Raw genomic sequence first — 12,857 nt, forward strand, 5'->3', positions numbered from 1 at the left:
TCATGCTTGGCCTTGGCTAGCTCGTGAGACACGTCAGAAAGCGAGGTCTTGGCAACATCCCAGTTTGCGACGTTCTCATCATGCTTGGCACAGAGAGCAACAAGATCATTCATGTGAGATATGCAGCCAGCTCACCCATCCTCACTAGATTTCTCCCTAGCACAAGCCAGCTCAGCCCTAAGCTTTTTACGCTCTCTAGCTGCTTCCTTAAGCAGCCTCTTCTGGTTGTCGAGAGTGGCGTACAACTCCCTAACCTCAGTATCAAGGAGGTCGATGGTGGAGTTTACCTATGAATCACTCTCGGATCCAGGAGAAGAGTCGACGTGCGTCGGTATAGCATGTTCACCCGAAGACGCACGAGCACCATTTGCTTCACCCGCCATGGTGCAGAAGCCCTTGCGCCGACCGGCCGCCAATCAAAGGCCGATGAAGCCGGTGGCATCCTTGTCCCGCTTCTTCTTCTTCTTGTCGTCATCATCAGAGGTCGGTGAAGAAGAGCAGTCGATGTCGGAGCTCTTGTTGAGGTCGCTGAGCTGCGCCAGGAAGGCCTTCTCCCGCTTCTTGGCCTTGTACTGGAAGCGCTTCTTGAGCGACTCCTTGTCGAAGCGTCCTCCCCGGTCACGACTGTGGTGCTTGTGGCACCGACGCTCCTTGTTGGAGCTTCCCTCGTCGCGGTCGCGGTGACGGTAGTAGTCGGGGTTGTTGTTCTGGCCACCGCCGGTCTTCTTGGGGCACTCGGCGATGAAGTGGTTCGGATCGCTGCAGTGGTAGCACCCGGGGTTCTTCCGCATCTGCCGGTTGTGGTAGACACACTGAAACTTGCTGATGAGAAGGCACAAGTCGTCATCGCCCAGTGTCTCTAGCTGCTCATCTGTAACAGAGGGCAGAGAAGCAAGATAAAAGCCAAGAGCAGAGTTAGCGTTAGAGCTCGATCCACCTGGGCCAGTCACAAGAGTGATGCTCTTGGAAGGAGGGGCACCATTGAGCTTGGCTCGTGTCTGGTTATCCACCTCCATGGCCTTGAGCTTGCTGAAAAGCTCATTCACGGTCAGAGTCTCATAGCCTGCAGACTCGATGATCGTGTTCACCTTGAGATCCCACACAGAGCGGTCAAGTGCGTAGAGCAACTTGAGGGCCTTCTCATGCTCTGTGTACTCAAGGGCATCAGCAGATCTGTTCGCATTGACTTTGTTCACAATCGATTGAAACCGACTGAACATGTCGACAATGCTCTCACCCGGCCCTTGTGTGAAATTTTCATATTCACGCCGGTGAGTCTCGAACAGTCTGGCCTTGACCTGAGGTGTGCCCTCGTGGTAGTTCTCAAGACACGTCCAAACCTTGTGGGCTTCCTGAAAACCCTGGACGCGTGAGAACTCCGCACGAGAAACGCCAGCGAACAAGGCATTAACAGCCTTGGCGTTGGCCTCGTGCTCGGACACCTGAAGAGGTGAGGTCCGAACGGCAAGCAACTCGTAAGACTGGTTCTTGGTGATCTCCCAAACCTCGGCTCCCATGCTTTGCAAGAATGCTCGCATACGCACCTTAATATAAGCATAGTCCTCGCCGGCAAACACAGGGATCTTACCAAGACTCGCCATGGTCGCCAAATGGTTTTCGAACCGGTCAAGGTATTGAAAACCTTAACCAAGCTCTGATACCAATTGAGGGACCGAAAAGGGCGATCAGAGGGGGGTGAATGGGAGCCAATTAAAATTTCATGCAATCGGAAAGATCGACTTAGTCCCGAAGTACACTCCCAACCCTAGAGTCCTAGGCACAGTGTGGAGTAGCTATGGAGGAGCTATACCAACACAAAGAAGCCCTAGTGTAACACCCCAGGTATTAATTATCTATAATTAGGGTTAATCACATGCTTGACATGATAATTAGCACTAATTCATTCATTTATAAAGATATTAAATAAATTTGATTTCTTCTCTCTTTAGAATTTCAAATTTTATAAGGTTTCAACTTTCAAATCTATGGAATGGGTTCCCAGAGCTATCCTCTACTTCTGTACAAAGTATCCAGATTTTTGCACCTCTCCAACTACCTCGATTGAGTGAGTAAAGAGAGAGGAAAGAAAATCCTTTGAAGATATCAGCTTTTACTGTAGTGCCGAGAGCCTTCTCCTTGGTCTCGATGTTGCTCGTCAACATGTCGTGCCACCTCACCTCCACGCGTTCGCAGTCGAGAGGACGGGCCAAGTGAGCCTCTGGGTGCTTCCCCCTTCTTCTACACGCTGCTGCTGCAGCTCGACCGCTACCCCTCTCTCTCTCTCCCTCACCTCTCTCTCTCACGCGCGAGCGCCGCTCGCTTGCGCTGCTACTGCTGCCTTCGTTACTGTTGCGGCGCCAAGCCCGTGCGTGTGCCCTGCGCCGTCGCCCGCCATGGCCGCGCGGCCACGAGCCGAGCCGACGTGAGCCACCCCGCGACTCCCTCATGCTTCGCCGACCTCCCAGCCCTGCTCCCCTGCTCGCGCGTGCGGGGAGGTGCAGCGCCGTCGCGGCTGACATGGCTGGGCCATGCCGCGCGTCGTCGGCCGCCTGCGGCAGGCTTGCAGTCGCGCCGAGCCCCCAAACGGATTTTTACACCGATGCGCTGGTGCTCCCCGGTCCAAAACCGCTCGCCCTCCATTGCCGGACGGCCGCCGCCGCCGCTCACTACCGCCGTCGCGCCCCTGCTTCCGTGGAGAGCCCTCTCGGGCCGCCCCAACCCCGTCCGAACCCACCAATGGGTAGCTCTCGACCTCCTCGTGCTCATCCACCCCTCCATCACCGCCGGTGAGCAACCCCGTCGCCGGAATCGCCGTTCCCTACTCTGTATGCGACCAAGGACCTCCTGCAGCAATTAAATAAAGTCCAGGGGGTTTTCTGCGAAGTCTATGACTCATATGAATAGTTCTTCATGGACCAAATCGCTTGAAAATTTGAAAATCCATAGAAAATAGTAGGAAAATGCTAAAAATGCAAAACTAATTTTGTTAGATTCATCTTTTTATGCTCTATAAGATAGAATCATGAAAAAAATATTTATGTGCAGTTTTATTTATGCTAGATAAATACTTTTGTAGATTGTTAATTGCCTAAATAATGTTAGGAGCATGAGAAAAATGTAAAACCAGTTGGGTTAGTTTTGTTTTACCATGTATAACTCAGGAAAAATATTTAACATGCTGGTTGTTTAATGTTTCTGTGATGTTTTGATTTAATCATCAATAATGCTTGTTTTAGCTTGTTTATTTAATATCTGCAGTTTTGGAGGTCGAAAGATTATGAAATTTATGCAGTAGTTTACTCTTGGCATGCTTAGTTCACTGTAAAAATTTCATGTCCAAAAGCTATGTACATGTGTGTAAATATATTTTTGTTCAATTTGTCTTGTTTAGGCTAAAATAAATGCTTTATGTTATCAATAAATGCTGGTTATTTGTTTTTACACTTCTTCTTAGTAGCTTATCATGCTGGTAAAATTTGGTTACCAGTTTATGATTGCAAGTTAAGTTTTTACTTTTTTTTGTTCCTAGTGTTAGTTTTCCTTGTATGCGGTTACTAGGAAATGCTTTGTTGCGTGTTAACTCATTTGAGATCATATGTGGTTTGCTTTATATTGCTTGGTTCAGTTTATATTTCAGGTGGTTGCGTTTAGAATCAGAATATGGGTTGCTTTCATATCGCTTGGTTCTATGTGCTTTTTAGTTGAATAGAAGTCCCTAGTTATTTCCATCTTGCTTATGTTGGCTGGTTAAGCTAAATGAAAACCTTAGTGTGTTCTCTTGCTCATACTTGCTTGCTAGTTAATGAAGTTCTAGTCTAACCTTTCCTGTTTTACGCTGTGTTTTAGCTTTTCCAAAATAAGCTTATGTAATGCTTTTTGGAAGCGAAACACTTTATTTATATCGTCTGCTAGTTGTGTACCATGCTTGCTGTACTTGCTATCTCTACGGTAGACTTGTGTGATGTTTAATTAACCTTCACTTCTTTAGATGCTCATGCCCATGCAATAGTGACCTTGTGCTTGTCTTGCTTGCCCTTTTCGATGCATTGTCCATGCATTCAGACATCCGCATTGTTGCATCTCATTTAGGTACGCTAGATGTGTGACACGTGGAACTAAAGGACAAAGTTGAAGCCGAGCTAGAAGATGGTATACTGGTGGGCCGATCCAAAAAAAAATGGAAGTACCGACTTGAGTCATGCTTGGGCCAGAGATGCTATCAAGCTGGAGCAACTGAAGGCCCGGCCCAAGGTCGGAAGGGCCCAAGGCCTTGTTTCTACTAACACTGACCTAGTGTTAAACCCAGGCAAGCCCCGGAGCATAACCTCTAATTTCAGTATTCAATGTTATTATTTAAGTATTGTGCATTAAGTTTTCTAGGAGTTGAATGAAAACCTAGTATGCATGTTTCTCCCTAAGTACCTATGAGTCTCTACTAGTATACAGACACTGTTAGAAATGTTTTGCTAATTAGGGACCCGGTAGAAGTCGAGTGATTCCTTTCACTCGCGAGATATAGGTCTTGTTACTTATGGAAAAGTTACTGGAGAATGAAGCATTGAGAAAAGAAAGGAAAAATGGAGACCGGGCGGAGGAAAGTTGGTTCTAGACATGGAATGAATGGAAAGTGAGCCTCCGCCTGTGTCGATTGAGGACCGTACCGTTGTTGGCCGTGCTGACCAAGTTTGAACAGTACTAACCACATACCGGAAGTAGGAGGTAGTCGAAACCGGTAATCTCAGTACCATATGTGCATCGGTAGGCGGACTTGATACTGTCTTCACCAGTGGAGCTAGTATGCAAACTCATGGCTGACCCTTCGTTGGTATCAGTGGGGCTAGCAGTCCCGAGTCGCAGGGCAGTTCGGCTATTCGGTGTCCATATGTGAAGGGTTGCCACGTAGGGTCCGACGGGGCCTATATGTGACGTGTGTGTGAGGTCCACCTTGCAAGGTTAAATCGGATCGATTCGCCGTCTCTCTCGGTTAAGGCAATCTTGGTCACTTCGTCACATCGTAGTAAAAGAGGTGAAAATGAGAAGAGAAGTATGATGAGATATGTTTGTGGTACTCTGTAAAGATTAATGTGATCAACCATGCTTGCTTTAGATGTCAGGCAAATCTAGTTGGTACTTGATAAACTTAAATTGAGCTAAAATATTGAAAGTAAGGATCCAGTATTAGTAGCCTTTCAGCAAAACAAACTCCAGAGCCAAAATGTTTTGCATGTCTAGATAGTGGGCTAAGTATACCCATGTCGGGTAAGTCTTGCTGAGTATTAGTATACTCAGGGTTTGTTGTCACCCTGTTTTCAGATAGCTGCTACTGGTTGGAGCTAACCAGGGTTCACATCGGTGGGCTCGATGTGACGTCCTCACGTCAGCATAGTTATCGTTGTTTTTCTAAACTAAACTTCTCTTTAATTTCCGCTGCATTTTGAACTCTGATATTTTACATAAACTTGTTTGTAAGTTCTGCTTGTAAATTAACTTTGAGAACTTTTGTCCGCTTGTAATCATCTGTGCTCGTCCTCGTGCGAGACTTCTAGTGTTTTTCGATCCTTAAACCGACAGTCATCCGGATTACACCGTTTTAAGTGCATAGTAACTTGATTAACCATTAAGATGATAGTTAGCACACTTAAGCCGGTTTAATTTGGGCGGTTCTGTCACACCTAGGAACAAACAAGATCTAACGCGGAAGCAAACACGAAAAGCAGCGCGAGAAACAGCATGGTATACTAACACCGGTTAAACCAACGTGTGAAGAAGTACTCCACCGGTTCAACCGACATCACAGAGCCGGCAGCAGAGAAGAAGCACTCACCGGTTAAACCAACGCTACGGTTTAAACAGCATCGGTTCAACCGACGATAGTGCACCGGATAAACCGACAAAATCCAAAACGAACACCGGTGCAGTTGTCCAGAGAGACTTCAAAATGGACTAATGAACACCGGTTGATCCGACGTTCAACAAATCCTATACGCCGGTGCAATGATCCAAACCCCAAAACCCTAACAGCCAAATTTCACTCACCGGTTGATCCGATGCCCGTAAAGAGCTAAAACACCAGTGCAACCAGGCGAAGAGCAGAAAACCCTAACGTGCGAAAAACCCACTCACCGGTTGATCCGACACATACAACTTCAAAGCGTCGGTTCATCCGGTGATAGGAAAAAGCAGAGTCCAGAAGCGTTTTTCAGCCCGCGACCTTGGAAACTTCGATGATTGGAGGTTCAAATCAAATCCAAAGGAGCTCAAATTTTGTAGGCATGATCACAAAGGACATGTGAACATGTCCACGGAAGGAATCGACGAATCACTCCATGGTTTGGGAGAAATCGAAGAATTCCGACAAAAAACGGGGGTTTTCTTTAGAACGCCAAGAACTTTGATTCGAGTGATCTCGTGATTCCAGGGGGATTAGCACTAGGTTAGAAGTATTAGAATCACTACAAAGAGTCACTCGATCACCAGAAAACCACTCATCATCTCATGCTCAAGATTTATCGAAGGAAAATCGAATTCATCCAAAACAAAGCACAAAACGTACGAGATTGAATAGAATTCAAAACCCCGGAGGGCACAAGGAGGATTGGGCCTCCTTTCTCGATCAATCTCAGTACAAAAATCTCAACAATCTATCCCTAAAGTCCTAATCCTAGAGAGGAGAGGGAGGAACAGAGAGAAGAAGAGGAGGAGGGCGCTAGGAGAGAGGGCGGCGTGCTGTCCAGGCAAAAAGAGAGAGAGAGCAAGGGGGTGAGGGGGTATTTAACCCCATCAACTCTCAACCCGAAAGACTAAACTACCCCTAGACTCAATTAAACAATAGAAAGCCCGTAGGGGCAAAACCGGAAAAGATATATGGACTCATCCGACGGCCGAGGTTCTTTCTTCGAAACGAAGTCTTCTCCGCGATGCCGCCATGTCGATGAAGATCCAGTTCACGGTTTTGGGAGGGTCCACGAAACCCGGGTAGGTGGCTGGTTTTGAGAAAACCGCCAAAAACTCTACGCGCGGGAAGATTCCCGCCTCCACGCCGTGGCCCTAGACGTCGTTCCCGCTTCGGCCTTCTGACGGCCCTAGACGCCGCCCGACGCCCGTCACCTCCTCGCCCGCAGCGAGGCCCTAGACGCCCGTCGCCTCCGTCAGTCCCGAGACCGACGCCCGTGCCTCCACGACTTGGCGTCTTCTACCACCGTCCGCCTGCTTGGTTTTGTGGCGCAAACCAAGAAACCCGCCTTCCGTCGTCGCTTGCGCCCTCGATCCAGGTGTGGACGCCACAGCTGCCGCCCGGCCTGAGCTCCTCCACGGCTATTCTCCGTCGACACTCGACGCCCATGTACCTGCAACCAAAGACCAAGCGCACGATCACACCGCACGGTTGACAATTCACTCATCATAAGCAAGATAGAGTACTCAACATTCCTCACAACCACTGTCATGGAATAGTTCGCTCCTGTTGGCCAAGAACGGTCAGGAAAATGGGAAGAATTAATCATCCAAAAGATTTGAAAAATATAGGGAATTATTCTCTCCATATAGCACCCATAGAAAACAAAAGGTACACATCCAGCAGCAGAATCTCTCACTAGCTAGTTTATTGACAGTAGTGTTCCTATATCTTTCAACACACTATAGCTAGGCTACACATATCTATGCATGCCTTTGGAAAAATAACAATGCATCTACATCTAGCTAATTGGCCACGACTCCTAATTACTAGGCCCCATTGTAGTTAAGGAGAAGAAGAGATGGAGGCAGGGGACATGGAACTGCAGAGAGATGTGAGAGATGGCAGGCTGGTCCTACATTATTAGATAAGCACAGAGACATATTCTATACCATGCTATTGTTGGGTTTGCCATCATACTCAACTGCACTAGTTAATCCCTCCTAATGATCAAATCAAGCTCACAAATCGATTATACAAAGGCACCGTTGTTTTTCTATGTCCCCTCGCATATCATCCATTTTGATTACTATTATTTTCTCCCTGGCCCCCACTCTCTCTCTCTCTCTCTCTCTCTCTCTCTCTCTCTCTCTCTCTCTCTCTCTCTCTCTCTCTCTCTCTCTCTATCTGCCTACGTGTATAAATACCCCGCTCCTTCCCTCCCAAGTGCTGAGAAGAAGAAGAAGCACTCAACAAGAGCTTTCAAGAAGCTTGTAGCTCTACTTGCTTGGTCACAGTCTCACAGAAAAGCGGAGAGAGAGTGATCACCTAGAGATAGCAATAAAGTGGTAGAGAGGCATGGGAGTGGTGGACGAGGCAGAGCCAATGGAGAAGACGATGATAAGAGTGAGGGAGTTTGACGTGGCGAGGGACCTCCGGGCAGTGGAGGAGCTCGAGCGCCTGTGCCAGGCTGGCCTGTCTGGCGACCAAGGCTCTGACGACCCTGCCGCCGACCATGACGGCGCCGCAGAGAAGAAGAGGAGGAGGAGGGGCGGCAAGACGAAGAAGAAGAGAGGCATGTCGCTCTACGTCGAGCAGATCGGCGACCCGTTCGCCCGGGTGCGCCATGCGCCGGACCACGTCATGCTGGTAATAATTTCACTATACTCAGTCAGCCACAGCGTGCGCCCAGCAGCCGCCATTGGCGCTTCAGGTTGACCTTGCCCACGCATGACAGCGATGCTCATGGAGTGTGCCTCTGTGCAGGTTGCTGAGTACGGGGAGGGAGAAGAGGTGGTCGGAGTGATCAAAGCGTGCACCAGGATGGTGAGCCGAGGGAAGAAGAAGCAAAGCTCGAGCAGCTCGAAGCAGTTCGTCAAGGTGGCATGCCTCCTTGGACTCAGGGTGTCCCCCTCTCACAGGTGATTAAAGAACCAGACAATTAACCCGAGTTAATTACTAGTAGTGTACAGCAATCATCAGGTGCTGACACATTGCGCCGAGAGAGCAATGCGAGCAACCACCACGTGGGGATAGTGCACTGACAGGCCCTTTTGTGTCTCCGTGTCCGCAGGCGCCTCGGGATCGCGACGGAGCTGGTCCGGCGGGCCGAGTCGTGGTGCGCGGCGCGCGGCGCGGCGTACGCCACCATGGCCACCACCGCGTCGAACGCGGCGTCGCTCGCGCTCTTCGCCGGCCGCTTCGCGTACGCGCCGTTCCGGCGGCCGGTGTTCCTCGGCCACCCCGTGCACCGGCACCGGGCGCGCGTCCCGCGCGCGCACCGCGTCGTGCGCCTGCCCCCGCCGCTCGCCGCGGCCGCCTACGCCGCGCTGCTCCCGCCCTCCGCCGCCGAGTTCCTCCCCGCCGACCTCCCGGCGCTGCTCAACCACAAGCTCACGCTCGGCACGTACCTTGCCATCGAGCGCGGCGGCGGGCCCGAGGACCCCGCGCGGCCGCCGTCGCTCGCGCTGCTCAGCGTCTGGGACGCCACGCGCTCCCTCCGCCTCCGCGTCGGCGGCGCGCCCACGCTCCTCCGCGCGTCGCTGGCCGCGGCGCGCGCGCTCGACCGCCACGCGCCGTGGCTGCAGGTGCCCTCCGTGCCCGACATCTTCCGGCCGTTCGGCACCTACCTCATGTACGGCCTCCGCATGTCCGGGCCGGAGGGTCTGGCGCTCCTCCGCTCGCTCTGCCGCCACGCGCACAACGTCGCCCGCAAGAACCCGGCGTGCGCCGTCCTGGCGGCCGACCTCGGCCCCGAGGACCCGGCCGCGGCCGTCGTGCCGCACTGGACCAAGTTCTCCTGCGACGAGGACGTCTGGTGCATCAAGAAGCTCGGCGCGACTGCCGGCGGCAATGCCGCCGGCGACGACACCGAGGACGACTGGACGACGTCGCCGGCCCCCGGAGTCCTGTTCGTGGATCCACGGGAATTCTGAATGTTGGCGCAATGTAAACAAGTTTTGATTTTTTTTATTTTCGTTTTACGATCGTGTAGATACATCATACATACGTGGACATGATGCTGCAACTCAATGCAAAAATTGCATTGCATTTAGCAGACTGTACCCCAAGTACAATTAGAGTAGCAACAGACGTTAATCGGCTGTACCTCTGAAAGTCTGTACTTCTGAAGAGCGATTGGCGGTCATTTTCAAGTGAAATGGCCATCCATCTCTCAAAGATGCATAGAAGAGTCAGAGCAGAATATGCTTCAATTGGGTCTCTTGTATAGCCGTAAACCATAGGTGATTATTTTAGCTCAGTATTCAATGGAAATTCAGTATGAACAAAATTTATTGGTTTAAGATTTACAATGAACTAACATCAGCAGGGACTGGAGACGACTGCAACCTGCCTACATTCATCAATAAGGATTACAGAAGCAGATCATCAGCAACCTACTCTAACCACCTGGGGTCCTTGATTTGAAGAAAATAATTACAATCAGGTGCTGTCATGAAGAATTCATAGTCTACGTCATTGACCGATCGATCTAGTGTAAGCCACAGCATGTCTTCTACATGCTGAATATTCCGGTAATGCTCTTGTTTCTGCAACCTACCCTTGATCAAATCTCTGAATCTTGAAAACAAAAAAGCTTCCATGCAGCAACTTGATGGGTCCAGTTCAGTGCAGCTCACAAAAGGAAAGTGCCAATTTCGAGATAATGTTGTAACCAACCCCAGATAGCATATAAAGGGACTCCAATACTCAATTCCTTTATACCCAATTGCAGGCAGTACATATCTTCCAGAGGCCACTGGCCAGGCCCTACTTGAAATCTAAACTAAGGCTCTGTATCCTTTGGTTTTCCAAAACCTGGAAAAGAAACATGTACAGTTGGCCATTACCATCTAACAATCACTTCTCTAACCCCATTCGCATAGACCGCATAAAAAAGAACTGCAAAGCAAGAGACAAGCAAGCTATTAATTTGGTAGAAAGGGATTAATCTGTACCATGAGAGCAAAGATAAATATAACTGCAACAAGTTTGCAACTTGCAAGTGACACCGGACATCAGTATAGCAGTCAGGAATGTGATTCTGGAATGCAATGTCCTAGAGTAAATGCAGCCACATGTCAATGCCTCACTGGGATGATTAGAATGACATGCAGCATATCAATGCTAACTTACAGGCAACCGTAGGCAGTTCATTGTTCAAGCATAAACCAGAAAATATTCTACATGCACCAAGAAAAAAACGCGATTGTTTATGTCAAATCTGCTGTATGTTTTTTAAAACTATTCACAGAACATTCTTTGCAGTTGCCTTGGTCTAAAGAGCTTCAATAGATAGGAGCTCACAAATTAAAGGCAAGCACAATTTTGCTGGCTATCGTATGCAGATTGGGAATAAACATATGAATTCGTCCTGATGCCCACTGGATCTAATAAACACTGTAATGTTGACAAGAATATGCATAATCGGTCCAATCTGCTTACATAACACTATGCAACAATATCTAACAACGACTGCAATTGGACAGGGATAAGCAAAATATCAGTCCAATCAGTTAGTGAACCACTTAAGCAAAACAGAATAGAACTTCTTATAAAAGGAACAAATAAATAAGAACAGTCAGCTTTAGGTCACCTTGCAGGAACGAGGAATGCACCCAAATAAAAGAGAAAACAAATGGCTAGTAATAAATTACCAAGGCTAGAAAGAACAAACGAATAAAGAGAAGCTAAAGCCAAACAAATATCAGTTGATGAAAAGTATTCCGCAATTGGAAACTTTATTTGACACACTCCAATGGGCAAAGATACTAATACATCTGAAATAGTAATTTACGGGAGAAGACTAAACACAAAACTTTATTTTTCTCAGTGCATTTCAATTATATACTAATATCTGAAATCACAAACTACAAAATGCATTTCGAATCACTGATACCTATCAGCTATGAGCCTATGGCCCTTAGATAACATGAAAGACACACACCATGCTGAGCAGTGAGCTGGGCTGGATGGTAACAGCTGAAGGAGATGAACTTAAGGAGAAATGAGTCAGGTGACCATGGACTTGGAGGAAGAAACTTGGTGGAGACTGGATTGGTCTCATTCCTTCTTATTGATTTCCCATTAATATGACAAATCAGATAAAGAGTAGACCGAACCCAAATAGAAGGATATGCATCCAACTAATATAGCCATGAGGATACGCATACATGCTGCCAACTCCTTGCCTCAGCTAGCCCTAAGGGTGGCTGTTGCTCCTTGTGGTGTGGGTATCCATGCAGATGATACAATATCTGTCAACTAAACTTGTTACTGTTAGAAATTAGACACTTCACATGGCAGACATAATAGGATTTGGGAACAAACTCTTCCTGATCAGATCTGCCTTGGTCCTCTTCATGGGTACTTGGTTCAGACATTTGGATTTGCTAAGCTTGTGGTTCAAAAAACTCCAAAATATCAGTCAGAAAAGCCAAAGTCATCTATAGAATCTGACTCATCCAAATGAAGTTGTTAGTTTAGGCAACAGACATACAAAAGAAACCACAAAAAAAATATTGAATTTTTGCAGATTTTTAGTTTCTGCTAGGTATTTTAAAAAGCTTGTTTTTCTGAATTTTTCTTCTGTCAAGAAAGATGGCAATGCTGCCTGGCGCCTCAAGCCTCTTCTCACTTATCTTGAGATAACACCTAGGTCAAGTTCCATGAAAAATCTCTCTGGATGATTTGTTATAGATGTTTAGCCATTGCACGACTTAGTTTATTAATTACAACTGAACTAACAATACCTGCAGATATGCCTTCTTTTGAGCATCTTTTCAGGCAACGTAAGTCAGGCAATGCGCTTGAGGTGTGCCTGAATGATGCCTTGCACAGTTCCACGTTGACCTGCCCTGCAGTTTTCAGCATAGCAATGTTGCGCTTTCCCCCCAATTTTTACAGTCGACAAAGGTTAGGATAATCATCTCATACTTGTTAACTAATGAGAATATAGATTGCA

General features: G+C 48.1%; 1 protein-coding gene across 1 annotated transcript; it reads left to right on the forward strand.

Annotated features, from left to right (window-relative positions):
• Window positions 1–8,165: 8,165 nt before the first annotated feature.
• Window positions 8,166–10,144, forward strand: LOC120653916 (probable N-acetyltransferase HLS1). Its single transcript, XM_039931585.1, has 3 exons — window positions 8,166–8,542; window positions 8,660–8,814; window positions 8,967–10,144. Exons 1-3 carry the CDS (start codon window positions 8,252–8,254, stop codon window positions 9,826–9,828), a joined length of 1,308 nt encoding a protein of 435 aa, XP_039787519.1. The 5' UTR covers window positions 8,166–8,251; the 3' UTR covers window positions 9,829–10,144.
• Window positions 10,145–12,857: the final 2,713 nt, after the last annotated feature.

This window comes from Panicum virgatum, chromosome 1N (genome assembly GCF_016808335.1).
Source record: "Panicum virgatum strain AP13 chromosome 1N, P.virgatum_v5, whole genome shotgun sequence".
In the NCBI taxonomy this organism is placed as follows: Eukaryota; Viridiplantae; Streptophyta; class Magnoliopsida; order Poales; family Poaceae; genus Panicum; species Panicum virgatum.

What these genes read in the sequence shown, in the direction of transcription:
- LOC120653916 (XM_039931585.1), top strand. Translation starts at nt 8,252, where the DNA reads ATGGGAGTGGTGGACGAGGCAGAGCCAATGGAGAAGACGATGATAAGA. An exon ending in CGCCGGACCACGTCATGCTG is followed by an intron (nt 8,543 to 8,659) that starts GTAATAATTTCA and finishes GCCTCTGTGCAG; the next exon opens with GTTGCTGAGTACGGGGAGGG. An exon ending in AGGGTGTCCCCCTCTCACAG is followed by an intron (nt 8,815 to 8,966) that starts GTGATTAAAGAA and finishes CCGTGTCCGCAG; the next exon opens with GCGCCTCGGGATCGCGACGG.